This window comes from Sapajus apella, unplaced genomic scaffold (genome assembly GCF_009761245.1).
Source record: "Sapajus apella isolate SASKATOON/1434 unplaced genomic scaffold, GSC_monkey_1.0 scaffold52, whole genome shotgun sequence".
Taxonomy (NCBI): domain Eukaryota; kingdom Metazoa; phylum Chordata; class Mammalia; order Primates; family Cebidae; genus Sapajus; species Sapajus apella.
Window position 1 is genome coordinate 14760380 of NW_022436992.1, and position 25096 is coordinate 14785475.

Genomic DNA, 25096 nt, shown 5'->3' on the forward strand with positions numbered 1-25096 from the left:
GGAGGGCGGTGCAGCGCATGCGCGGGGCGGAGCCTGTGGTCCTGGCGGGGCTCTGGGTACCTATCTTCGCATTCGGGTTGTTGCTCAGTAGTTTCCAGGCTCGCGAAAGGGAGGACTCTGTTTGAGTCATGGATTTTGAGAATCTTTTCTCAAAACCCCCCAACCCGGCCCTCGGCAAAACGGCCACGGATTCTGACGAAAGGTGATCCCACATCTTTTTTCATCCTTTGAATGCAGGGGCCCAGCCGGACTCCGCCCTTTAGTTCCTTCTGGATTGGAGCCCGTCCGGGGCTACATCCAGGCCGTGTCGCGAGGGCCAGTGGGGAGCACGTGGGCCGGCCGGGCGCCACCGCCATACCTGGAGAGGTCGTGAGGGGTTCCGGGGGTTAGAAGCTGGACGCGGGGCTCAGGCGTAGGCCGCCACGCCGGGGCTGCCGAGAGCCTGGGCGCGGGGAGCGGGGTGGGGGCGAGGAGGCTCCAGGATGCGCCCCTTTCTTTGCACAGCCGCGGGTTAGGAGCCCACTTCTGTGTTCCCATAGCGTCTATCTTTACCATTGTTGCCTGTTTCCACGAGACCGTAAACTCTCAAAGGACACTGATTTGACCTTTTTCACTGACAGATGCTAGGCTCTTTTCTGTAGGAAGGACGAAACCACAAGTTTATTAAAAGGTAAAGAGTAAGTAGTGAATACTCAGCCGTTAATCCACTGGTTTGTATGGAAGGACCCTCAAGTCCACAATAAAGCAACAAACACCATTTGGATTTAATATTTCCATTAGGTTGGAAAAACAAGCGAGACTCTTGGTCAAATGGCCCTAATTTGTAGATTTCATTTTTGGAGCAGTGTATAGTATTACATCCAGATATTCACTTTTTATTATTTGAATTTGAAATGCTAAAAACCATCTTCTCTCTTAAATCTACTTATTTCCCTCGACTGAGATCTGTTTCCAATTGGGGCTGATTTTACCTCTCGGTATTGGTCAGCTGTTCACTGTATCTCAAATTTTACCTTAATTGATCATCCAGAGCGTTACTTCGTGCTTTACATGAAATAATTCAGTCCTCAAAACAAACTTAAAGAGAAGATGATGCTCTTCTCATTTTACAGATGGGAAAGCTGAGAAGCACGGAGAGGCTAAATAACCTGCCGAGATTGCACAGTGTAAGTGGAAAAGCAATGTCCAGGACCCATGATTTTATCACCAAGCTTCAAAATGACTAAGGCCTATAAATATTGAAAAGAGACAAAGACACTAATTACTTGCAGATGATATAATTTACTAAGAAAAATAACAGGAACTAATTGATACATTATAGAATACATAAGAATTTATTACAAAAAATGATAATAGTCACATGTAAAAATCCCAACGGCAGCTATCTGTTTGAAAGTATATTGGAAGTCCATTCTCCAAAACTTGACTGCAATACATAAAAGACACTTGGAATTTTGCCAAAATGATGGGTGAAGGATGATATGGAAGTATGGTGAGTTGTCCATATTATTTGCCCATTTTTCTCTTTTTTAGTCTTTGAAATTCTAGGATCTCTTATCTGCAAATACTTCACTCACAATTGTCATCTCTCTTTGCCTATGTCATTTATTTTTCATTGTATAAAGGAATGAGGATGTTGTGGTTTCGTTTTATACAGTCAAATGAATCAGTCTTTTCTCATATGGTTTCTGGTTTTTTTCCAAGTAATATGGGACTACTTCTGATTCACTCAGAAAATCGTTGGAGCGCCTTGGGGTTGTAGCAGTAAATGAACAAGATGTGAAAATTCCTGTACTAATGAATTTACATTATTGGGGGAGGGGGAGACAAACTACATAAATGTATCATATTTTAGGTGGTATTAAATGCCCTGAGAAAATGAATGAAGGTAAGGGGAAAATGAATGAAGGGTAAGGGAAAGTACTGGTGGGATGGTAGGGAGGATGTAGATATTTTAAGAAGGTAGATAAGGAAAGCCTCACTGATAACATTGGTAAGTTTAAAAAATCTGTGCAGGGACCTGAAGGAGGTGAGGGGGTTTCATGTCTGGAGGGATGGAGAGGATTCTGTGTAAAGGTCTACACAGGGAGTGAGCTTTGTGTGATTGGGTTAGAGGAGCAAAGTGAACAGAATGACAGCTGGGGTGGAGTAAGAGGGACTTGGAAGTCTGCGAGGTATTGGGCTAGGGTTGGGGGAGGCCAATCATGGAGGAACTGGTAGGTGCCAAAATAAGGACTTTGGCTTTTACTCTGAGTGAGACAAGATACCGTTGGAGAGTTTTGCAGCAGAGTGACATTTGACATATTTTAGCAGGGTCATTCTGGTTGTGTTGAGAGTAGAATGTAGGGGCTCCAGAGCAGCTTGGATTGTTGTATTAGTGGAAGAAGTGGTCAAACCTGGGTATGTTGAAGATAGAACAAAGTGGATTTCCTCAGAGATTGGATGGGGGATGTGAGAGAGGAGTCAAGATTGACTTTAAGGTTTTGGAAGGGATGTTGAGAGAGACGTTGCCATTTTAGAAAGCAAGAGGTTTAGGCTTCAGATGGAAGAGCAAGAGTTCAGCATTGGATATGTTAAGATTACATATGTCTAGAATATGTTCAGGTGGTTATGTTGAGTAGGAACTTAGCTCTGTTCTGTTTTAAGAGGAGGATTTGGATTGGAGACTTAGATATTGAAATGAACTACATATAGATGATATTCAAAATGATGATACAGACAAAGAAGAGAAGTGTGAGAACTGACTTTTAAAGTTGTGAAGACAAAGAACCAATGAAGGAGACTGAGAAGTAGCAGCTGTGAGGACAGAAGAAACTAGGAGAGCTCACTATCTCTGAAGCTAAGCAAAGAACATGCTTTACAGAGAAGAGGCGTCAACTCTGTCCTATCCTGCTCGTAGGTCTAATATGGGCGCTGAGTATTGTAGACCTTAACAGTGAAAGTAGACGTCCATTTAGAATGGGCAGTGTGGAATAATAGTGTGGTTTTAGGGCACATACTTGGGAGCCCTGCCTGCCTGCCTGCTGGGACTCAGATCTCAGCTCCAGCACTATTAGCTCTGTGACAATTACATAACCTTTCTGTGATTGTTTTCTCATCTGTAAAGTGGGTTTTTAGTATGTATGTCATAACATTGTTGTGATAAGTATTACATGTATGGAGCAGCCTCTGACACAGAGTAAACATCATTGAAGTGTTGGCTGCTGCTGTTATTGATAATAAGGTCATTATTGTCATTATTACTCTGCCTAAGGAGGGGTTGCCTCCTACTCCTTGAGTTGGTTCATTACTGGATACTATAGCAATAAAGGTTCACCAGTATTTGGGGTTTTTGGCTCTTGTAATGGTGGCTTCTGTAGGAGGCTCACAAGCTGGTACCTCATCTGATGGATGTAACTCAGGAGCTGTGAGTCATTGTAAACTGTTGAATTGGACAAAGCTGTGAAGCCTGAGCTCCTGTCACTTTGAAAGAAGAGCCGCAATCTCAGCACTGTTCACATTCTGCTTGTGCTATCAGTGCTTTCCCTTTGTAACACGTTCTCTTAAGATGGGACACATTGCCCAATTCCTTGCCTTTATCTGGTGTATAACTCATATTTTAATTCACAGCTTTCCTAATCTTGTGTTCAGTAGTAACCACTTACTAAGACACTATTTTCTTCAGCTCCTTGTGTCTCTAGCATCAGCAATTGTTCAAATACACCTATACATTTTATTGGTTCACCAGTTTCTTATATTTCCCATCGTTCTTGGGTTCATTTTTAGTTTTGCTGGAATATCCTCAAGTAATTGTCTCAGACTATTATATATATGCATGATCAGCTTCTCAGTCCTGTAAGTCTGAAAACAGGTTTTCCTTTTCATTTTTACACTTAAATACGTTTGTCTCTCTCCTAACCTCAAAAGGTACTCTGCATTCTGCCTAAAATACCCTTTTCCTTCACATTCCTCTTTCCTCTTTGTTGGCTAACTCATAAGTTTTTTGTTTGTTTGTTTGTTTGTTTGTTTTGAGATAGAGCTTTGCTCTTGTTCCCCAGGCTGGAGTGCAATGGCATGATCTCGGCTCACCGTAACCTGCACCTTCTGGGTCAAGCAAGTCTCCTGCCCCAGCTTCCCAAGTAGCTGGGATTACAGGCATGCACCACCACGTCCGGCTGATTTTGTATTTTTAGTAGAGATGGGGTTTTTCCGTGTTGGCCAGGCTGGTTTCAAACTCCCAACCTCAGGTGATCTGCCCACCTCAGCCTCCCAAAGTGTTGGGATTACAGGCGTGAGCCACCACACCCAGCCTAACTCATAAGTATCTTTTAGGCTTCACATGCCTCTGGTACCCAAGTCTAGGTTGTGTTCTGTGTATATGCCCCTATACTTACCATACCATATTGAAATAGCTTTATTTTTTTCTTCCAAGCATATAGAAGGCTCTCAGAAGACAATGATAGGGTCTGTATTTTTCATTATTGTCGTCCAGGGCCTAAGGCCCAGAGCCTCGTATATAGTGGGTACTCAGTAGTTGTTGAATTAATGGAATGATGGATGAATGATTTATATAGCTGCTAGTACTTGAATATTAAGATCGTATAATCTAAAATTTAGTTTTACAGGTTATTCATAAACATGTTGACATTTATTGCTCATCATAATTTTGTACATTATCTGGAGTATTTGGAGTAGAATTTGAGTTTGTAATTTCTTTGAGGATAAGTTGAAGACAAGCCAAAGCAGTGAATTGTAATGCTGTGGTATGAACTCTTCAGGTTGAAAAAACCCTTTTCTGTTATTTGATATTTTTGCTACAGAATCGTTGATGAAGTAGATGTTGCAGGAGTTGAAGAAACACAAGAAGAGAAATCTAAACAGGAGTGCGAGCAAATTTCCAAAAAAGTAAGATTAAATTGACAACTGTTGAAGTTGAAAACACAGATTTTTTTCTCAGTTTCACGTAGAACAACAAAGAAAAAGCATAGGAATGGATATGAGAAATTAATGAAGGATCCTACTTGTCTCATTTTAACCAGATTTGGGACCCAGTTACTTATATCAAAGAAACCTAGTTATACTTTTTAAAGAAATTATTATTCAATAACTTTATTGTCATTTAACATGACCTATTTTTAATAATTGTCTATTTTGATTTTTGTTATTTCTGAAGTGGATTGTAAACAGTTTCAAAAACTTCTTTTGCCGAGTGCAGTGGTTCATGCCTATAATCCCAGCACTTTGGAAGGCCAAGGCAGGCAGATCACCTGAGGTTGTGAGTTCGAGATCAGCCCGACCAACGTGGAGAAACCCCATCTCTGTGAAAAATAGAAAGTTAGCTGCGCGTGGTGGCATGCCTGTAATCCCAGCTACTTGGGAGGCTGAGGCAGGAGAATTGCTTGAACCCGGGAGCTGGAGGTTGTGGTGAGATTAGATCACGCCATTGCACTCAAGCCTGGGCAATAAGAGCAAAACTCACTCACTCTCTCTCTCTCTCTCTCTCTCTCTCTCTCTCACACACACACACACACACACACACACACACACACACACACACAGAGCTTTTTTCAACTTAACATTTTTGAGGGTTATGATTTCCTAACTTAACTAACCTTAGTGATTTATAGCTTAAAGCCTGTATTGGTTCATTAGGGCTTCCATAACAAAGTACCATAGACTAGGTTGCTTAAACAACAGAACTTTAGTGTCTAAGGTTCTGGAGGCTGGAGGTCCCGGCACAAGCTGTTGGCAGGGTTGGTTCCTTCTGAGGGCTGTGGGGAAGAGTCTATTCATTCCTCTCCCCTAGTTCCTGATAGAGTGCTGGCAATCTTTAATGATGTTGGCTTGCAAAAATATCATCTTGATCTCTGCCTTCATATTCACATGGTGTTCTCCCTGTGTGCCTGTGTCTGAATTTCCCTTTTTTTTTTTTTTTTTTTGGAGACAGTCTTCCTCTGCCACCCAGGCTGGAGTGTAGTGGCACAATCTCAGCTCACTACACCCTCCACCTTCTGGGCTCAAGCAATTCTTAGCCTCCCAAGTAGCTGGGATTACAGGTGTGCACCATCACACCTGGCTAATTTTTGTATTTTTTTTGTAGAGACAAAAAATACATGGATTTCGCCATGTTGCCCAGGCTGGTCTTGAACTCCTGGGGTCAAGTGATCTGCCTGCCTCAGTCTCCCTAAGTGCTGGGATTACAGGCGTGAGCCACCTCATCCAGCCTCCTTAGCCTTATAAAAGAGTACAGGACAGAAGATAAAGCAGGTACCGTATCTTCATCTTCTTGGAAGCCTCTCAGCTACACAAGTAAGCAACTTCTTTTGCCCTTTGGGGCCTGTGTAGCTTCCAAAGATGAAAGCCAAGGTTGACAACAGGAAATCACAACTTGAACTTCCCGCACGTTTTTTATGCTACTTTAGTCACATAGGCCTCACTCTTTTATGCCGACTTTTAGCTCCTCCAGTCTTTGTATATTATAGCCTTCTACAGCAGACAGGCAGAAACAACATTCTATAGTTGTCTTACATAATTTCCACAAAACAGTACTGTGAGAAGATGGACTCCTAGGTTATTCCCAGCCGGGCTTGCTTCAGCGCAGGCTCTTCACTCACAAGTGCGTAAAAGGTGAATAAGTTATCAAGTAAATATCACAGCTAATTAATTAATTGATTAATTTATTTTTGAGACAGAGTCTCACTTTGTCTCCCAGGCTGCATTAAAGTGGTAAAATCTTGGCTCACTGCAATCTCCACCTCCCAGGTTCAAGCAATTCTCCTGCCTCAGCCTCCCGAGTAGCTGGGATTACAGGTGACTGCCACCCACCTTGCCTGGCTACTTTGTGTATTTTTATTAGAGATGGGGTTTTGCCATGTTGGCTAGGCTGGTCTCAAACTCCTGATTTATTTTTATTGATTTTATTTATTTATTCATTTTTTAAAGACGGGGTTTCACCATGTTGGTCAGGCTGGTCTTGAACTCCTGACCTCAGGTGATCTGCCCGCCTCGGCCTCCCAGAGTGCTGGGATTACAGGTGTGAGCCACCGCGCCCGGCTCTGAAACTCCTGATTTCAAGTGATCAGCCTGCTTTGGCCTCCCGAGGTGCTGGAATTACAGGTGTGAGCCGCAATGCCTGGCCACAACTTATTTAAAAGAGAATACCCAGGTAAACACTTTGCAAGTTAAGAAAGAGCATTACCTCAGAGATATTGATGGTTTGATTTCAGACCACCACAATAAAGCAAATATTGCAGTAAAGCTAGGCACACAAATTTTTTGGTTTCCCAGTGCATATAAAAGTTACCTTTATACTATACCGTAGTCTGTTAGGTGTGCAATACCACTTTATCTTAGAAAACAGTATATATCTTAATTAAAAATTCTTTGTTGCTAAAAAATGTTAATGATCAGCAAGTCATCGTCTTTTTGCTGGTAGAGGGTCTTGCCTCAATGTTGATGGCTGCTGAGGGTGGTGATTGGTGAACATTAAGGTGGCTCTGGCAGTTTCTTAAAATAGGCCAGTAGTAAAGTTTTTCACCTCAATTGACTTCTCCTTTTAGAAAAGATTTCTCTGTAGTATGTGATGCAGTTTGATAGCATTTTACCCACAGGAGAACTTTCAAATTTGGCGTCAATTCTCTCAACCTCTGCCACTGCTTTATCAACTAGGTTCATATAATATTCTAAATCTGTTGTCATTTCAACAATATTCATAGCATCTTCACCAGAAATAGATTGCATCTCAAGAAACTACTTTGCTTACTCATAAGAAGCAACTCCCTCATCTGTTCAAGTTTGATCATGAAATTGCAACAATTCAGTCATGTCTTCAGTCTACTTCTAATTCTAGGTCTTGTGCTATTTCATACACCACACTTGCAACTGCTTCCTCTACTGAAGTCTTGAACTCCTCAGAGTCATCCCTGATGATTGAAATTAACTTCTTTCAAACTCCTGTTAATGTTGACATTTGACCTTCTGCCATGAATCATGAGTGTTCTTAATGGCATTTAAAATAGTGAATGCTTTCTAGAAGGTTTTCCATTTACTCTGCCCAGATCCATCAGAGAAATAACTTTCTGTGGCAACTATAACCTTAAAAAGTGTATTTCTTTCTGAAATAAAACTTGAAAGTCAATTATTCCTTGATCCGTGAGCTGCAGAATGGATGTTGGATTTGTGGACATGAAAATCATTCATCTCCATCTGAGCTCCTGGGTGCATTGTCAGTGAAAATATTATTTCAAAAGATATTTTTTCTGAACAATAGGTCTCAACAGTGGGCTTAAAATATTCAGTAAACCCTGCTGTAAACAGATATACTGCCATCTAGGCTTTGTTGTTCCATGTATAGAGCATAGGCAGAGTATATTTAGTGTAATTCTTAAGGGCCCTAAAATTTTTAGATTGGCAAATAAGCATTGGTTTCAACTTAAAGTCACCAGCTGCATTAGCTCCTAACTAGAGTTAACCTTTTTGAAGCCTTTTGAAGTATTTTTTTGTTTGTGTAAATTTAGGGGTGCAAGTACAATTTTGTTACATGCATAGATTGTAGTGGTGAAGTCAGGGTATTCTTTGAAGCTTTGAAGTGAGGTATTGACTTCTCTCTAGTTATGAAAGTCTTAGGTGGTATCTTCCAATATAAGGCTGTTTCATTTACATTGAAAATCTGTTGTTTATGGCCACCTTCATCAATGATCTTAGCTAGATCTTCTGGATAATTTGCAGCATTTACATCAGCACTTGTTGCTTCATGTACTTTTTTTTTTTTTTTTTTTTTTTGGAGACCGTGTCTTGCTCTGTCACCCAGGCTGGAGTGCAGGCATGGGGGTGATCTTGGTTCACTGCATCCTCTGCCTCTTGGGTTCAAGCGATTCTGCCTCAGTCTCCTGAGTAGCTGGGACTACAGGTGTGCAACATCACACCTGGCTAATTTTTGCATTTTTAGTAGAGACAAGGTTTCACCATGTTGGACAGGCTTGTCTTGAACTTCTGGCCTCAAGTGATCTTCCTGCCTCGGCCTCCCAAAGCGCTGGGATTACAGGCTTGAGCCACCACACCCAGCCCATTATATACTTTTATGTGATTGGGGACATTGTCTATCCTCAAACCTCAAGAACCAACCTTTGCTCACGCCAGACTTTTCTTCTGCAGCTTCCTCATGTTTTTCCACCTTTATGAAATTGAAGAGAGTTAGGGCCTTGCCCTGGATTAGGCTTTGGCTTAAGGGAATGTTGTGACTGGTTTGATCTTCTATCCAGACCAATACAACTTCTTCTGTATCAGCAATAAGGCTGTTTTGTGTTCATAGTGTGTTCACTGGAGTAGCACTTTTAATTTCCTTCAAGAACCTTCCCTTTGCATTCACAAGTTGGCTATTTGGCTTATGAGGCCTAGCTTTCAGCCTGTCTCAGCTTTTGACATGCCTTTCTCACTAAGCTTAATCATTTCTAGCTTCTGATTTCAAAAGAAAGTGATGACTCTTCCTTTCACTTGAACACTTAGAAGCTACTGTAGGGTTATTAATTAGTCCAATTTCAGCATCTTAGTGTCTCAGGGAATAGGGAAGCCTGAGGAGAGAGGGAGGGAGGGAGGAGAATGGCTGGTTGGTGGAGTAGTAAGAACACATGCAACATTTATCACTTAAGTTTGCCATCTTATGTGAGCATGGTCATGGCACCCCTCAAAAATTAGGATAGTAACTTCAAAGACCACTGATCACAGATCAGTATAACAGATATTATAAAAAAGTTTGAAATATTATGAGAATTACCAAAATAAGATGCAGAGTGAGCACATGCTTTTTGAAAAATGGTGCCAATAGACTTGTTTGATGCAGGGTTGCCACAAACCTTCAGTTTGTAAAGGAAATGCATTATTTGTGACATGCAATAAAATGAAGGACATTAAGGTATACCTATAAGTTATTTTGTAAGTAACTCATATCTTATATACCTTTTGTTCTATTTATTGCTAAGTGTTTAATGAAACTTGTGAATAATTTTTTCTTAAGTATCATGTTCTAGCTGTTATTTCTCATTTGGTTGGCATACACTTATATGTAGGGATGCATGGGAGACAGAGTTTTGAGTTCTTGTTAACATTTCTGAAAATATTTTGAATTTATCCTCATTGTTGATAGATTGGTTGAAATAGAATTACATTTGAGGTTACTGCTCCATTGTGTTCTATCCAGCATTACAAAGGTCAAGGCTTACTAATTTCATTCTAGTATTTTGTAAGTATCCTGTTTTTTCTGGAAGCTTTAAGGTTTTTCTCTTCATTCTTGGTGTTCTTAATTCTATGAGATTGAGAATCTTTTTTTCATTCATTCTGCTTAGTGCTATTATGGTGAGATTATTTACTCATCCTTTATAAGTGAGACATAATCATCTCTTCTTTTTTATCCCTTTTTTCTGTATATCCCAATGTATTTCCTCTGTTTCTATTTATCATTATTTCGTAAATTACAATTGAACTAAGGTCTTGTTTTGTTTTGATAGCTTTCTAACATTGTTTTTGAATATATTTTGCATATCTATGTCTTTTTAAATTTTTGAGTTCTTTTTCTCAAATGATAGTTGCTTCTTCTGGATCTGTTTTTCTGTGATTTTCTTGCTTCTTTGTTATGTTCTGTAGATCAGGGATCAATAAGCATTTTCTGTAAAGGACAAGGCAATCAGTATTTTAGGTTTTTAAGCCAAGAAGCAAAACTGAGCATGTTATGTAGGTACTTATATAATGAAGGAGAGAAAACAAGTTTCTACGACCTTTGACTGATAGAATTCAGTACATAATAATAATTGTTTTTTAATACAAGTCTACTAATGAGAAAAATGGGATTCTTCTTTGTGAGGTAATAATTTGCTTAATTGGGGTTCAGAGTTGTTTATCAATATTGATTGCTAAGACTCATCTGTTAAGCTGATATATAATAATAATCATCTCTGAAAATGACTTTTTACTACATATAGATACTACCAAATACTGATAACAGTTCACCAGAATATGATTTTAATTGAGCATATTCATTGCCTGTAAGGCATTTGTGGAACTTTGATTCTTAAATTTGTCTTTTAGTGTGTTGTTACATTGCAGATGAATTATTGCCGATTGAAGGTTAGGTGGAAGCTCCTCAGTTGCATAATTAAGTGAATTTTGAAGCACTTGCACTAAAGTCTGAAAAAACACTTCTGGAACTGTTTGTGCAAAATATATCTGCTGCAAATTAATGTGTGTATGGAGACCTTGTTCCTGTTTTAACTTTGAACAGCACAGTGATACCGAGCAGTATCAGTAACACCTGTGAACTCATTAAAAGCTAAGGAAAACCACTGGAAATTATTTGCCTGATTTTAAATTGTCTGATAACGCTCCAGTTTCCTCATGTCTTTGAGCAGCTGTTTTTGCAAAAGGCCGCTTGTCTTAAGAACTTTATTTTCTCTGGACAGATTTCTTTAACTGTTGTAATCAACCTCAGCTTTCTTTGATTGGCTACAAATGAAATCAACTGTCAGCTTTCTTTGATTGGCTACAAATGAAACTTACTTTGATTCTAGCTTTGTTTTTGTTTTATTTTTGGAAAGAAAGAAATTTGTGGATGATATAATTTATTTTAAATTTTCTAATTAAAAAATTAATCAGAGCTGGATTAAAATTTTCTAATTTTTCTCTTACTCGTGAGTTGGGAATATTGTGATGAATGCTTAATTCTGTAATGTCAACATACATTGTGTCCTTTTAGCACTACTGTAGTATTGTCACATAATAACCACAGTGCTTTGCCATCTGACTTGACAGTAAAATAATCCACAGTTCACTGTGCCTCTAAATACTTGATATTCGAATGCTTTTCATGTTTTGATGTGGTAGGTATGTACTGGTAATAAAATAATAAAATGGCATGAGGTACTCAATGAGGCACTCAAAATGTTGTCAATTTATAACTGTCAGGGCAATTTGTAGTGCACTGAGCATCTCTATGAAGTGATGAGAATGCCATAAAGTTCTCTTGCAGCTACTCAACTCTGCTGTTGTAGCAAGGAAGCAGGCCACATAATATGTAAGTGAATGAGTATGCCTATGTTCCAATAAAACTGTATTTATGGACTCTGAAGTTTGAATTTTATATAGTTTTCAAGCATTATAAAATATTCTTTTGATTTTGTTTGTTTGTTTCAACCATGAAAACATAGGTAAAGTTCATTCTCAGCTTGTGGTTGGTTACAAACACAGGTGGCAGTGTGGATTTTGCCCTTGGGTTGTAGTTTGGTGACTCCAGCTCTAGACTTTTGTCACGTGCCTTTGTATTTTTTTGTTGTCCATTCATTTAAGAAAGACCCAGAGAGTTCATACATGTCCTCTGCTGATGTGTTGGTAAATTTGTGTCTCTAAAGGCCTTTCCTCTAAATGGGAAGCCTGACTGGGGGTAAGTGAGTGGGCTCTGTGGATAGGAGGTTTCCCAGCAGCGTAACAGTTCTCAGCCCACTTTGTGCCATGTACCCCCTTTAGCAGTCTGGTGAAGTCCATGGACCTCTTTTCAGAGTTTTTTGAGTGTATAAAATAAAATATGTTTGATTACAGAGGGAATTGATTTGATTGAAATATGGTTAATCAAAAATATTAAAAACAAATGCTATAGAGTAATATGTTCTTTATTAATATATTGAATAATAAGACCTAGCAGAGGAGTGAGTCTGATTATTCTAATTTTGCAGTGGCCATGAACATAAAAGATATTTTGAGATCTGTAACAACTATAATGTGATGTCTGAAAATATCTGTGATTTGTATTAGTGACAGTCACAGATACTGCTGATACTGCTATGTTTTCTTTTCCTAAGTTCAAAACAGAAGAACATATTTGAACATACTTCCTTTGTTCAAATACCAAATGTCAGTTTAGAGGTTGATGAAAATATGTGGTTTTCTTCTCATTCAAGTTCACTGAATTTTCTGAATTCAATCCATAGGCCCTTGAGGGGGGTCTCTGGACAGCAGGGTGAGAATTCATTCGTGCTTTATTGTGAGTAGGATGGAGTATTCTTCTGGTAGGCGTTGCTCCCAACTGCCAGCATGTAGAAGATTTAGTACCTCCATATGGGTGGTCTTAGTACCCACATATGAAGACTTAGCTTTTACCAGACATTCTCTTCCATTTCTTCGGGTAACAGCCTTCTCTTTTTTCCTAGGGAAAAGTACCTGAGTGATTGTGTTCTGGGGAGGGATAGGGCAGAGAGAATTTGTTGTAACAGCTTTATCTGTTTTATGTAGAATTTGAATTGATTCTCATTTATAGCCCCATTTCTCACACTGTACCTAAGCCCAAACTTTAGAGCATAACTTCCTTTTTGTCTGCCAGAAATTTGTTGACTTTCAGTTCCTGATGAATGCACTTTATGCCTCCCATACACACACACATACACACAAACATAACACACACACATGCAGAGCGAGAGACATTGTTACCTGTACTTTTATGTTTGGGGGGGTTTCTGGAGGCCATACTAGTTCAGTAAACCATCTTGAATCAAAAAAAGTTATTTAGACTCTGTTACAAAAGGAGAATGGGGTTATAATCATGTTTGTATACTTTCTAAGTTATACAATAAACAAACTGAAGCAATGAGTTTATAGCTAAGTGAAGAAAAGTATTTCAGTAATTTGTATTTTATATATTTCAGTGCCCTCTGAAAATAATCATTAGTAATATTCATCCCTACTGTATAATAAAACAGCACAATTGATGATTGTCCTGGCTTTATTAATGTTGCCAGATTGTTTCATGTCTTCATTTAATACAAGTCAGACGTATTACTTGTCATAAAAGGAATCTGCTTCAAGCCTACGTGTTTTGTGTAGGCAGATGGAACTTAATCACTCATTTGGATCATTTTAATATTTTGATTGAGATGCACTGAAGAAAATCTCTTGTCTATGTATTTGATTAAGCTAAATTTCATAGGAGCTGCTATATACTAAATAATCGTTTTGGTTCCTCCATGCCAACTAAATAAAATTTAAAGGCTAAAACCAAGGTAAACATAATCCATCACAGATTCTATCCGTGCATATCTATAGTCTATCACAGCCAGCCAACTTTTTCATAAAGGATCAGATAGTGAATCTTTTCAACTTTATGGGCCATGTTGTCTCTGTCACAACTAAGACAATATGTAAATGAATGGATGTGACTGGTGTTCCAGTAAAACTGTATTTGCAAAAACAGGTGGTGAAGATGAAAGTTTGCCAACCCCTAATCTATCAGTCTAGAAGTTATATTTACAAGTTTATTCTATGGTGTTAGTGGGAAAAAGGTACTCTTTCTTAAGACTTGGAGACAAGAAGCTTGGTGGCCTGAAGATAATAGATTGGTTGGTAGTCTTGTCTGTGTAGTGAAGATAAGGTACAATTGAGGCCAGTGTCAGATCAAGAAACTTCCTCAGCTCGATTGGATTCTTTAAGCAGGGAGCACATTCATTTTCTAGGCTTATAATCAATTCTCTGGTGGAGCAACTCCTAACTTTGAAATTAACCATCAAAAGTAAACTGTTGCTGGGCCCAGTGGCTCACACCTGTAATCCCAGCACTTTGGGAGGTTGAGGTGGGCAGATCACTTGAGGTCAGGAGTTCGAGACCAGCCTGGCCAACATGGTGAAACCGCGTCTCTACCAAAAATTAGCTGGTGTGGTGGCACACACCTGGAGTCCCAGCTACTCAAGAGGCTGAGACAAGGGAATTGCTTGAACCTGGGAAGCAGAGGTTGCAGTGAGCTGAGATTGTGCCACTGCATTCTAGCTTGGGCAATAGAATGAGACTCCATTAAAAAAAAAAAAAAAAGTGAACTGTTAAAAGCAAACTGTTAATATATTAATATATTAGGTGGCTCAATTTAACAGTTTGGTTTTTTTAGGGGCCGGGCGCGGTGGCTCAAGCCTGTAATCCCAGCACTTTGGGAGGCCGAGGTGGGTGGATCAGGAGGTCAAGAGATCGAGACCATCCTGGTCAACATGGTGAAACCCCGTCTCTACTAAAAATACAAAACATTAGCTGGGCATGGTGGCGCGTGCCTGTAATCCCAGCTACTCAGGAGGCTGAGGCAGGAGAATTGCCTGAACCCAGGAGGTGGAGGTTGCAGTGAGCCGAGATCACGCCATTGCACTCCAGCCTGGGTTACAAGAGTGAAACTCTGTCTCAAAAAAAAAAAAAAAAAAAACCAGTTTACTTTTTTTTTTCTTTTGTGATTCTTCCGTTTGTTGTATTTTTTGTTTGTTTTGAGTTTGCTTCTTAGTTACGTGAAAGTAAATAAGGGACCAGGCCCCAAAGTATGCTGTGAAACAGAATCATTTGTCCACTGTAATGATAGGCATGCCATTTCTTCCTGACATCAGAATAGGAGCCCTGATCACTTTTTTAAAATAAACTTTTTGATTAAAATGTACATACTAATTATACAGTTTGATATACCTGTGTCACCAAGTGTAGACACATGCATAACCAATACTTGAAAATTTTTATGCAGAAATTGCTTTAAGTCATCTTCTATGATCAGCTTGGGCTCCTCTAGGATTAGCTCCCATACCTGGGTTGCTGTTCCTGTGGGTGCCAGAATTCTTCACCAGTGCCTTGGGCACTTGCAATAACGGAATTAGGAAAGTAAAGTTAACTCGATTACAGAGAACGGGGTAGTTCTTTATTTCTTGTCATCATTGCTGCTACCACTGCTGTGACTTTAAAGACTAGGCTTTGGTAGCTGAAATATATCTTAAGTGTAAGTGAGTTTTCATATGGGCCATTACAGTTTACTTGGTGCTTTAAGAAATGATAAATTATTAAAGACGTTTAAAAGTACTGTCAATGCAAAGGCAGAAACGTAATGTGTGAACTAAATAATGTAATCCTCATATCAAATAATTAAGATTTAGGGGTTTAGACTTTTAATTCAGTCAAATGCATACAGTGTACAAATTTAGAGTCTTCCCTCAAATCATCTTTAATGATAGGTATGTCATAGTGGTTGGTTAGTTTGTTTTTAATTCCAGAAATTTTCAAATAATGAGTGGAAAGAATAGTATATGAACCCCATGTACCTATTACCCAACTTCAGCAATGATCCAATCTATAGCCAATCTTGTTTCTTCTGTATAGCCAGATTGTTTTGAATCATGCTAGGTTTTATAAATTGAAGTTTTAATTTTTACTTAGTTCAGACACTTTGGAAACTCTACAATATCACCAAAAAGTTCGCTGCATAGAAAATCAAGAAGTAAGGACTATGATGTATATAGTGATAAGGATATCTGCAATCAGGAACCAGAAGATAATTTTGCCAAAGAGCTTCAGCAATACATACAAGCCAGAGAAATGGCAAATGCTGCTCAACCTGAAGAATCTATGAAGAAAGAAGGAGTAAAAAATACCCCACAGGGTAAGAGTCAAACTATTTTATAATTTAAAGTTTATCTAGAGAAGCAGTCACAGTTGTCTGTATGTGGACAGAGGATTTTTCCTTGCACTTTATCTCATGATAAGAATATGGTTTTCATGGATATTTACACCAGACATGAGCTTACATGGCCTGAGACCCCACGTGAGACCTGGCCCCTTGGTGCATTAAATGTTCAGTTTGTAGGAGGAGCTGGAAGATGGAGGTGAGTTATCAAAGGCCATGTCTATTTCTAAAGGGAGAACGCTAAAGTCCTGGCCTCCGCGTGTATGAAGCCTGTTTTTATTGCTGTCATTTAAAGAGGCATTGACTGGAATGGTGGTTTGTCAGACTGTGACCCAGAAATATATTCTTTTAGATTACTAAAATGAGATTTAGCCATAAATATGAGGGCAAATGGCAATTATAATTGAAATTTTTGGCCAGGTGCAGTGGCTCACGCCTGTAATCCCAGTACTTTGGGACACCAAGGCGGGTGGATCACTTGAAGTTAGGAGTTTGAGACCAGCATGGCCAACATGGTGAAACCTTGAAATTAGCAGGGCATGGTGGCACGCCCCTGTGATCCTGGCTACTCAAGAGGCTGAGGCATGAGAATCACCTGAGCCTGGGAGGTGGAGGTTACAGTGAGCCGAGATTGTACACTGCCCTCTAACCTGGGCAACAGAGTGAGACTGTGTCTCAGAAAAAACCAAAAAAATTAAATTTTTAATGCTGTCATTTTTTTTGTTTTCTCTTTTTAAAGTGGATATCTGTTGCTTGAACACAGGAGTTCGAGGCTCTAGTAAACTATGATCATGCCATTGGTGGATGGGTGGATCGATAGATAAATAAATAAAAACTTAATTTAAAATGTTTTCAGTGAAAAATCTGACAGTAATATATGAGGTCATTTTAAACACTTAAAGCTTTTACTGTTCCAGTTCCTAATTAGACCATCATACTCTAAACACTTCACAATGATCTGTCTTAGAGCTTGTAAGACTGATTTTATTATCTTTTTTCTTGACAATACCTTATATATTTTTAAAAAGAATGAATAGAGAATCCAAGATGTATTATCATAATTCTCTTTTTGGTCCCTTAGTCCCAGAGCTTCTAGAAAGACCGGTATCATGCCAGTTTTCACTTACTGAGCCTTAGCTAACATTCCTAAATTATTGTAAATCATACTTTTTTCTGTTTGAGTCTCACTCTGTTACCCAGGCTGGAGTGCAGCGGTGCAGTCATTGCTCATGGTAACCTTGTGAGGAGGGAGACCCAGGCATTTGGGATTCCCTCCCCCTCTGTCATCCACTGTGCATCTCAATAGAAGAGAGAGAGCAGGCCAGCTGGCGCTTCCTGAATCTCCTTCCTGAAAACAACAGGCTAGGCCTTAGGGAAACTCTCCAGAAGGCACTATTTTTACTTAAAACAAGGTGCATTGGCTGGGAAGCGAGTCTCGGATAGCAAATGGCGGGAAAAAGTCTCTTAGGTGGTTTGCCTAGCCCTGTAAAGCATCCCTGCGGGGGGACTCCTGCTCGCTGAGGTGACGCACCCTAAAAGCACTCCTGGGCAGGTATTTGCCTGGTTGAAAAGCCTAGCCAGAGCAGAGCAAGGAGGCCCTGCAGTGTCAATACACCCAGTGGCTGCACACTGAGGAGGAATGAATATTTAAGGAAGTCTAAACATTGAATTTAGTAAAATTAAACCCAAAAAAGTAGCCCACCCCATTTTGGGTGGAAGCGTGGCCTAATCTAACCCACGGGTGCCAAATTGGCACTTTTAAAGGTAGCCCTCTCTGTAACCTTAGATGCCTTTGCTTATTGTTTTAAATTGGAGGGAGAGCAATCAAATGTGTGTCTGTGTGTGTAAATGTGTGTCTGTGTCGTCAAGCAATTTGTAAGAGAAGATTAAACCCAAAAAAGTAGCCCACCCCATTTTGGGTAAAAGCGTGTCCTAATCACCCACGAGGGCCAGATCGGCACGTTGGACAGTAGCCCTCTCTATAACCTTAAAAGCTTTTGCTTATGGTTTTAAATTTAAAAGAGAGCAATTAAATGTGTGTCTATGTGTGTAGATGTGTCCAGCTGGACTCATCAGTCGTAAAAAGTATCAGGCCCATTAAAAAGGGCTTCAGGCGTCAAGCAATTTGTAAAAATTAAAAACTGCCACAGAAGGCTTAAGTAAAAAAGCCTCTAGGCGTTGTAAAAGTATTAAAGTGAATGTAAATCAGAGAGTGCTCCGTGCTGCGTCTTGCTAGGCAAGACAAGGAACTGCTGGGAACTAACACTCTCCTAACTGTGAAAATTGTTTCTTTGAAGTGTTTATATAGGTCATTTCCATAGCCATTCCACCCCTTTAAAAACCATGCTAAAAAATTTCAAGAAGGAATTTAGTAAAAATTATAAAGTAACTATAACACCAAAAAAATTAAAGGTTTTATGTAGAGAAAATTAGCCAGCACTTAAAGTAAGTTAGCCCCCAAAGGGGACCCTAAACAAGTCCCTTGTCTCCAAAGTAAAGCATAACGTTATATGCGGCAAGCTAAAACACCTCAATCAATTTCCGTACATAAACTCGTAGTTACAGTTAATGTTAAACTCTCCAAAGTAGCTAAAAAAGCAGGCAGCAACCGTTTTAGTAGCCAAAGAACAAACTGCTAAAAACCACCATCCCCCTCGCCACCGAAAAAAGCCAACTCCCAAGGCCCGGGCAAATTCAGTGGCAGAAACAATGGCTCCCAAAGTTTTTGTCAACACAGCGACAGAAGAGTTTTTGTCAATAATGCTTCCTCCTCCTCAAAGACTCCCTGCCCCTGGGCCACAAGCCTCAGCATCCCCACCAGAGCTGCACACCCCTAAAATCCTCCAGAGCAAACAAAAGAGAATATAGAAAAACTCTGCCCATTGCTGCCGGCTTCCCAGAGGGAACTCCCCCTCTGGCAGCCCTTCTTTGACCCAAGGCTAGGGTGCAAATGCCTTTAAGAGAGCAAAGGTATACAAAAGTGGACAAGAATGGCCACATGGTAAAAAGGCGTGTTTTCACGTACCTGCGATTCACCTCGGCTAATCTTATCAATTAAAAAAATAACCCATCTTATAACAAAAAACCCCAAGCTCTCATTAATCTACTGCAAACTATTATTCAAACTCATAACCCCATTTGGGCTGATTGCCATCAGCTGCTTATGTATCTTTTTAACACAAACAAAAGGTGAAAAATACTCCAAGCTGCTTCCAATTGGCTGGAGGAGCATGTTCCTGCAAATTACCAGGACCCCCAAGAGTGTAAAAAAAGGGGGGTTCCTGGAAAGCCCCACAGTCTGCCCGCCAGGGCCTGCAATGCACTCAGTGTGCATTCTGTTAAGAAATAGGATGCTAGAAAAAAAAATGTCCACAGTTAACTAAGGAGCAGAACAATCCTAAGCAGGAGAAACCAAATAAGCGAAAAGGGGCCCTGTTCAGCCTAATAAAAGAGCCACTGAACTAAAAAAGAGGGGGGGCTGAACTCATGCCCCCAAAGAACCCATGGTCAAACAACAGACCTGTAACCCCCCATCAAAAGGAACAAGGCCAGTGTTGTTAAATCTATTAAGGTATTAAGAAAACAAGCTTTCTTGTACTTAATAAATTGTCCCTGCCCCCCTTCTCTGGCAAAACCTGTTGTGCAAATCAAGGGCCACTATCCCATTCAACAAAAAAAACTACCTGCAGCTAAAGCTGCCTCAGTCAGGGGTCATCCAGGCTTTCATTGTCCCCTTAGGAAGGAGGGTAAAAACTTCCTAGCCAAAAGCAAAAAACTAATATTATCGCCCAGGCCAGTGCAGGGTTTGGGTAGCTTTGCACCCAACTTATACACGCAGTTAAAATTATTGCCAGCAGCGAATAGTTAGTTCATTTAATTAAACTTAAAAAATACCTCCTTAGCATTAAACTGGCCTTAAAGGGTCAAAAACTATTTGCATTTCAATGGGAAAAACCCAAAAGCAGGTGTAACCACTCAATGCACCTAAACCCAGCTTCCCAGGGGCTCAAAAACTCCCATCATCGCTGGGGAGGCATCAGCCTGTAACCATCCCCCAAAAGCTTCTTGCTTGCATGCTGCCTCCGTATGCTAATAACCTACTTAGGACACCCCACAGTAGTCGGGTGCGCAAACAAATGCCTTACTTCAGCACCTTGAGAACTGTGAGTATAAAGTGTCTAAAAGAAAAGCCCTAATTTGCCAAAAAGCAAATGCGATATTTAAGGCTTGCCATCTAGCAGAGGGAACGCAGCCTAAAAGCAAAGAGAAAGCAAGCCGCTTGCAAAGTAACGAAACCTAAGACTAAAAAGCAGGTGAGAAAGCTCCTGGGAGTGGTGGGTTTTGTAAATTGTAAATTTCCAAACTTTGCAGTACTGGCCAAACCCTTACACAAAGTGACAAAGTGGGGAGGGAAAAAACCAAAACACCCTCCAAATAGGGCAAAAGCTAAAAGTAAAGCTTCTGTTAGCCCTAGCTTTAGGGTTAGCCAATTTTAACACAGCCTTTTCATGCTATCAAAAAAAAAAAAAAAAAAATAGCAATCAAAGATTCTAGCCTCAACTCTAGAAAAAATTTAAATATCAAAGCACCCCACACAGCGGTAACTCTAATGACCAAAAAACCTCATTGGTAAGCCTGCCAAATACCAGAGCCTGCTATGTGCAGTAGTTGTACAAACCATACGTAAAACCACTCGTTAAGGTCAAAAGTCACTTAAAAATGCTAGGTCAGTACTTTTACATCTTACCCTTCTCAGCCTTAACTAAAACTGTAGCACAGCAATGCATTCATTACATGTCAGCAACACAATGTAAGGCAGGGTCTCAACTATTCTCCCTGGCATTCAAGCTTACGAAGCAGCTCTGTTTAAAAATCTCCAGGTAAACTTTACTAAAATGTCCAAGTGTAGGGGACATAAGTATTTGTTGGTCCTGGTGCGCACATACTCTAGATGGGACTAAAAGGGCCCATAAAGTAATGCGTGTGCTGTTTCGAAATCTTATCCCTAAGTTTAAACTGCCACTATGCATCGAATCAGACAACGGACCAGCATTTGTAAAAAATTTAGTCCAAAAAACAGCAACAGCTTTAAGTATCACCTAAAAACTGGATGCTGCCCACTGGCCTCAAAGTTCCGAAAAAGTAAAAAAATAAATCGGACCATCAAAAACAGCTTAGGGAAAGTGTGTCAGAAAACAAAATTTAAGTGGGTGCAGGCACTTCCCTTGGTGTTACTCAAAATTAAAGGCACCCCCTTTAGGAAAAACAAAATATTCCCCTATAAAGTCTTATACCGTAAACCTCCTCCCCTACTCTAGGCACTCCTAGAAACTCAAGAGTGAGGAGAAATTAAGTTAAAATGCTAGTTACTAGCCCTAGGGAGAATCGCTTAAAATACTGCAACCTAAGTAAATAACAAATGTTCTCTAAGCCTTTTTCTCCCCAGTTCACCCTTTCTCACTAGGTAATCATGTATAGATAAAGAACAGGGGTACAGTCCCTCTAAAGCCATAATAAAAAAAACCTCAAACCTAATCCTAACCAATCCCACAGCCGTGAATGTAAAGGGAATCCCAGCCTAAATCCACCATGGCCGTGTGAAAAACCAGCAACACTTGAGACTTGGACCAAGGCAGGGACTGCAGAATCACCTTAAAAAGGACAGCAAGCCTTGCTCCAGCCACATCCTAAAAGCTAACTGGTCCACGCATGGCTGAAGCATAAAAAAATTCATCATAAAACTTGTTCTTTTTAATATTTAAACTTGTACAGTAAAAACATTAACTAATTTAAAAAAATACCCTCAGGATGTATACCAAGTAAGGCATAATAGTTACTGCTATTCTTTTGTCCTACAGTTCTTATACAGAAACAAAAGAAAACCTGTTTATATAATAGTACTCAATATAAGGTGTGTAATCCGTAAAATAAACAAATAGCTGCGTCATAGGCATCATTACGCCCTCTTTCTTCCTATTTGTTAAGACAGGTGGGCTGTTAATGTATTCAGTCTACTCCCCTTAAAAAAAAAAAAAAAAAAAAGGCTGGGCGCGGTGGCTCACGCTTGTAATCCCAGCACTTTGGGAGGCCGAGGGCGGTGGATCACAAGGTCAAGAGATCGAGACCATCCTGGTCAACACGGTGAAACCCCGTCTCTACTAAAAATACAAAAAATTAGCTGGGCATGGTGGCGCGTGCCTGTAATCCCAGCTACTCAGGAGGCTGGGGCAGGAGAATTGCCTGAACCCAGGAGGCGGAGGTTGCGGTGAGCCGAGATCGTGCCATTGCTCTCCAGCCTGGGTAACAAGGGCGAAACTCCGTCTCAAAAAAAAAAAAAAAAAAAAAAACCTACAAATGGGAAAATAAACAAATAGTAAGTGGCCACCAAAAGAAACTATTAAGTATTATGGGCCGGCCACATGGGCAAAGAGTAGCTCATAGAAATACCAAACCCCTATTTACATGCTCCAGCGTATCATCCGGTTGCAGGCTGTTGTAAAAATACTCACTAATAAAATGAGCTAAGCTCTGTCCCTTTTTAGCCCAACAACAACAACCAAAAAACTCAAATAAAAAACATCATTTACCAAAACCGGCTGGCCCTAAGTTATTTGCTAGCAGCCAAAGAAAAAGTCTGTAAGAAATTCAGTCTAACCAACTGCTGTCTGCACATAAATAACCAGGGGCAGGCAGTAAAAAGTATTGTGCAAAACATAACCAAACTAGCACATGTACCTGTACAGGTATGGCATGAATTTAACCCTAAGTCCTTATTTAAAGGTTGGTTCTCATCCTTAGAAGGATTCAAAACCCTCATCAAAAGTGTTATAATAATAATAGGTGTGTGTTTGTTGTTCCCTTGTCTACTCCCCCTGTTCCTTCAAATAATTAAGGAATTCATCACTGCTGTATTAGCCAAAAATAACATCACACATATATTATGTAAAACATTATCAGTTTCTTCAAAAAATCTAAAAAGCAAAAATAAAAGTGAGACCTCTCACTAATATAAAATGGTGAGGGTCTCAAAGTGGGGGGGGGTGAGGAGGGAGACCCAGACATTTGGGATTCCCTCCCCGTCTGTCATCCACTGTGCATCTCAATAGAAGAGAGAGCGGGCCAGCTGGCGCTTCCTGAGCCTCCTTCCTGAAAACAATAGGCTAGGCCTTAGGGAAACTCTCCAGAAGGCACTATTTTTACTTAAAACAAGATCAAACCAGAAACCTTTTCACATGTGAGTCCTAAAACTGTAAACTGGAACCCTTTCATATGTAACTCCTAAAACTGTAAACAGAGACCTTTTCACATGTGAGTCCTGAAACTGTAAACCGGAACCCTTTCATATGTGATTCCTGAAACTGTAAACCAAAACCTTTTCACATGTGAGTCCTAAAACTATGAACCTAAGATTCTTCCACGTGTAACATCTAAAGTATAGGCCTATATAAAGGCTGAACCTCCCTTTGTTAAACGAGCTTGGCTGTTAGGCACCTATGCCACCTTGCTCCCAGCTAAAATAAATTCCTCCCTCCTGTATTCGGTGTCCAAGAAATACTTTCACTTGAACTTCTTGGTTCAAGCAATCCTCCTGCCTTAACCTGTAGTCCCAGAATAGCTGGACTACAGGCATGCACCACCACACCCAGCTAAGTTTTTGTAGAGACAAGAACTCACTAAGTTGCCTAGGCTGGTCTTGAACTACTAGCCTTGAGCAGTCTGCCTGCCTCAGCTTTCCAAAGAGCTGGGATTACAGACATGAGCCACTGCACCTGGCCCTGTACTTCTTAAAAGTAAACTGCTGTTGTAACTTTATGTCATTTTTAAAATTAACTTTTTATTTTTAGCTGCTAAACAAAAAAATAAAAATCTTAAAGCTGGTCACAAAAATGGCAAACAGAAGAAAATGAAGCGAAAATGGCCTGGCACTGGAAACAAAGGATCAAATTCACAGGAAGAGGTATAAGAACATGTGCTAGGAATACCTGACCCCTGCATGCTTTTGGAGTTTATCTTATACTTCAGTGGCAAGAAGTGCTGTGTGATATGGAGAGGTGGAAACATCCCACAGAATCAGGATTTTTGGATGAAGGTGTCCTTTTACTATCACTGGGTTCTCTGTGTTCTTTTTATTGCAGCTTTGTTTTTCTCACTAATTAGCTGCCAGCAGCACTTTTAAGCCTTAGTATTCTCACTGTTGTTGGTGAATATATGCACACAAGCTCTTTGATTTTTTTGAGGTGGAGTCTGGCTCTGTCACCGAGGCTAGAGTGCAGTGGCACTATCTCAGGTCACTACAACCTCTACCTCCCGGGTTCAAGTGATTCTCTTGCCTCAGCTTCCTGAGCAGCTGGGACTACAGGTGCATGCCACCATGCCTGGCTAGTTTTTGTATTTTTAGTAGAGATGAGGTTTCACCAAGGCAGGCTGGTCTCGAACTCCTGACCTCAGGTGATTCACCCGCCTGGGCCTCCCAAAGTGCTGAGATTACAGGTGTGAGCCACTGTACCTGGCTGTTCCTTGATTTTTTTTTTTAGTGTTGTACTGTCAATGACTAGAAAAGTGGGAAGCCCAGAGAAGATCAAATAGTCAAGAGGCATTTCAAAGCCCACTGAATCTTACAAATTTTTTACTACCAAAGTCCCTCATCCTGACTCCTTCTACAAATTA

At 40.1% G+C, this 25096-nt stretch overlaps 1 protein-coding gene across 1 annotated transcript in view; it reads left to right on the forward strand.

The window, feature by feature from the left end:
- Positions 1–10: 10 nt before the first annotated feature.
- ZC3H8 (zinc finger CCCH-type containing 8) overlaps positions 11–25096 on the forward strand; it is a 41017-nt gene continuing 15931 nt past the window's right edge. Inside the window, exons 1-4 of the mRNA XM_032243679.1 lie at positions 11–202; positions 4800–4884; positions 16183–16405; positions 24274–24386. Of these exons, the coding sequence (XP_032099570.1) occupies positions 129–202; positions 4800–4884; positions 16183–16405; positions 24274–24386 (495 nt within the window). The 5' untranslated portion in view covers positions 11–128. The remainder of the gene's footprint in view (positions 203–4799; positions 4885–16182; positions 16406–24273; positions 24387–25096) is intronic.